Raw genomic sequence first — 2,601 nt, 5'->3', positions numbered from 1 at the left:
TTTAGATATTGAGGGTGAATTAAATCACGAATTGGTTCTTAAATACATTTCAATTAAGATCTCTTGCAAGAAAGCAATGTTAACATTTAATTAGGCATGCCATCCTTAAGTGATAATCATACTAAGGATGAGTCGAATTATCATTGGTTTAATAATTAGACTAAAGATCTTCGTAAAATCAACACATGCTCATTGGTGAACCCTTTAGTCATTAGATGTGCTTCGTATTAGCAATGGATCCATCTGGGTTTTGCTTAATTTGAAAGATTCACTTACACTTGATGAAGATACAAGACCAAGATCTTGGTGTTAACTTGTGTGAAGTATAGGGGCACAACAAGGGATAACATAAACAATCAAATATTTTAAGTTTTTAAAGGTTTCGAGGTTGTTATGAAATAGTCTTAAAAATTATGATTGGTGTTGTAGGATTAGGGTTTGTATATAGTTAATGATGTGGATTGTAATTTGAAAGGCCGCTGACCAAATGGTTGATGACATGGAGGCTTAGTGTAGGAGGATGATATCAGTTTCGATTATATGTCGGTGCTTTCATTCAACAAAGTCAAATAATTGAGGTATTTACGATGATGACTTGAGATATTATATAGCACATGATGTGCGATTAATTGTTAGAGCTTAATATTTACCTCCTCCATCAGAGTAAACTATTTAATAATAGACTTAAAAACGTTCTCGATCATCTTTTTAAAATGAATAAAAACTATAATTACTTCAGATATATGTTTGAGAGGATAAAGCTATGTATATTTAGTAAGTAACCTATGAAGATAATATAAAATCTAAAATTATAAGCGGAAATATATATTTGTTGTTGGTATGTTATAAGGAGAAGCAAAAAAAAAAAAAAAAAGAATGAAAGAATGAAAGCGAAAAACAATTAAAATCTAAAATGGATATAGAACCCAATATGTGGGGGAAAACTTAAGAAAGACACCAACCAGAAGAAAAAAAAAAGGTGCAAAGAAATAAGAAAAAAAAAAGGTGGGTTGTTGTTGCTGCATTATATGGATAAATAAAAAACGGTGAAAGAAAAGAATGGAAGAAAAAAAAAATCAAAAGAAGGCACCAACTGGGAGAAAAAAAAAGGGGGTTGGATTGCTGTTGGTGCATTATAAGGAGAAATAAAAAACAACAAGAAAAAATAAAAAAAGGAAAAAATAAAAAATTACCATGTGATATGCCTTATATTTACATCAAGAGAGTCGATTTAAATTAAAAAAATTATATTTATGTATGTTTTCGAGATCCTATGATTTTTTACTCATAAGAAAAGTAGGTAGGATTATAGATTAATTAATCTTAATCAGAAAGAAAGAAGGAAGAAAAAAAAATTAAATGATTACGATTGGAAATGAAAAAATTACACTCTTTTGATAATATAAATAATTGTGATGTAAACTATGAAGCTATATTCTGACATCCATTCCAATAAACCACTTAAAAGCTGTACCGTCGACCGAACGAGCACAAGGGAAGGGAGTATGCATTATATGCTACGTTCAGGCCCTTTGAGTGAAGATTGGCAGCCATACACCAAACTTTCGTACGCTCACAAGTCTTTAAGGTTCTGCATGCAGAATGTGCAGCTTAGCATTTCCGCCATGGAAGGACATATGCGACGTAGATGCTTGCCAAGCCATCCAACGTGAGATGGCTAAGATGACCATGAGATTCACGTTTACGTACCTCAGCTTCCATCCTTGGCCGACACCCAAGTGTTACGAAGGATGAGATGGAGAGGGATCATCATCTCCAATTCAGCCCTTGTAGGTGTTTCTTTTGACTTCATCGCTTGCAGAACCTGATGTGGGTCGATCACGAGATTCACGTTTATGTAGGCACATGTTAACCTTGGAGGGCTACAAATACCCCCATCCTCTTCCCAGAGGGAGGACGTGCAGCATCCACCGTCTTCCCTAAGTTTCTTCCTGTGCAAAAGAAAGGAGTCTGCAAATGGTGAGAGAGGAGGCTTTGCCTCCGTGACGTCGTTCGTTCTCTTTATACATTCTTGCTGTGCAAATTGTGTGTGTGTTGTTGCACTGTGTAAGGTTCGATGCATGGTTTATAACGTAATGGCGTTTATTTGCATGCACTGTGTTGTTGCACTTGTGTAGGTAGCGATCACGAGTTTCACGTTTACGTAGGTACTACACGTTTAACGTTTTATTTGAGGAAGATGGTTATGGGCCCGCCAATGTAATATAGGTCCCAGAGGAAGGACGTGCATCATCATCGTCATCTTCTTCTTCTTCTTTTCCACACACACATCCATATCTACATGCAAATGGTTCTTTCTCTTGATCCATTTCCTGCTGTGCAAGGTTTTGATGCATGGTAGTATATAACGTGATGGTGTCGTGCATGCGTGCAGGCGGGAGAGATCAAGGTGGGGCTGTGGGGTGGCAACGGAGGGTCTGAATGGGACATGGGGGCTGCCGACCGCATCACCGAAATCAAGATTGGCGCCGTAGAGGCCATCGACGCCATCGAGATCACCTTCATCCGTAATGATCAGACGGAGACCAAGCACTTCGGCAGCATCGATTTCAAACCCTACGTGGTTCGTCCACTTCGTCA

At 37.5% G+C, this 2,601-nt stretch overlaps 1 protein-coding gene across 1 annotated transcript in view; it reads left to right on the top strand.

The window, feature by feature from the left end:
• Positions 1-1,907: 1,907 nt before the first annotated feature.
• The window catches only part of LOC135644945 (protein GOS9-like), a 1,086-nt gene continuing 392 nt past the window's right edge, over positions 1,908-2,601 (top strand). Inside the window, exons 1-2 of the mRNA XM_065162930.1 lie at positions 1,908-1,980; positions 2,396-2,584. Of these exons, the coding sequence (XP_065019002.1) occupies positions 1,978-1,980; positions 2,396-2,584 (192 nt within the window). The 5' untranslated portion in view covers positions 1,908-1,977. The remainder of the gene's footprint in view (positions 1,981-2,395; positions 2,585-2,601) is intronic.

The sequence above is a fragment of the Musa acuminata genome, chromosome BXJ3-8 (genome assembly GCF_036884655.1).
Source record: "Musa acuminata AAA Group cultivar baxijiao chromosome BXJ3-8, Cavendish_Baxijiao_AAA, whole genome shotgun sequence".
Classification (NCBI taxonomy): domain Eukaryota; kingdom Viridiplantae; phylum Streptophyta; class Magnoliopsida; order Zingiberales; family Musaceae; genus Musa; species Musa acuminata.
Note: the sequence above shows the minus strand (reverse complement) of the source record. Positions and strands in the feature narration are given on the sequence as shown.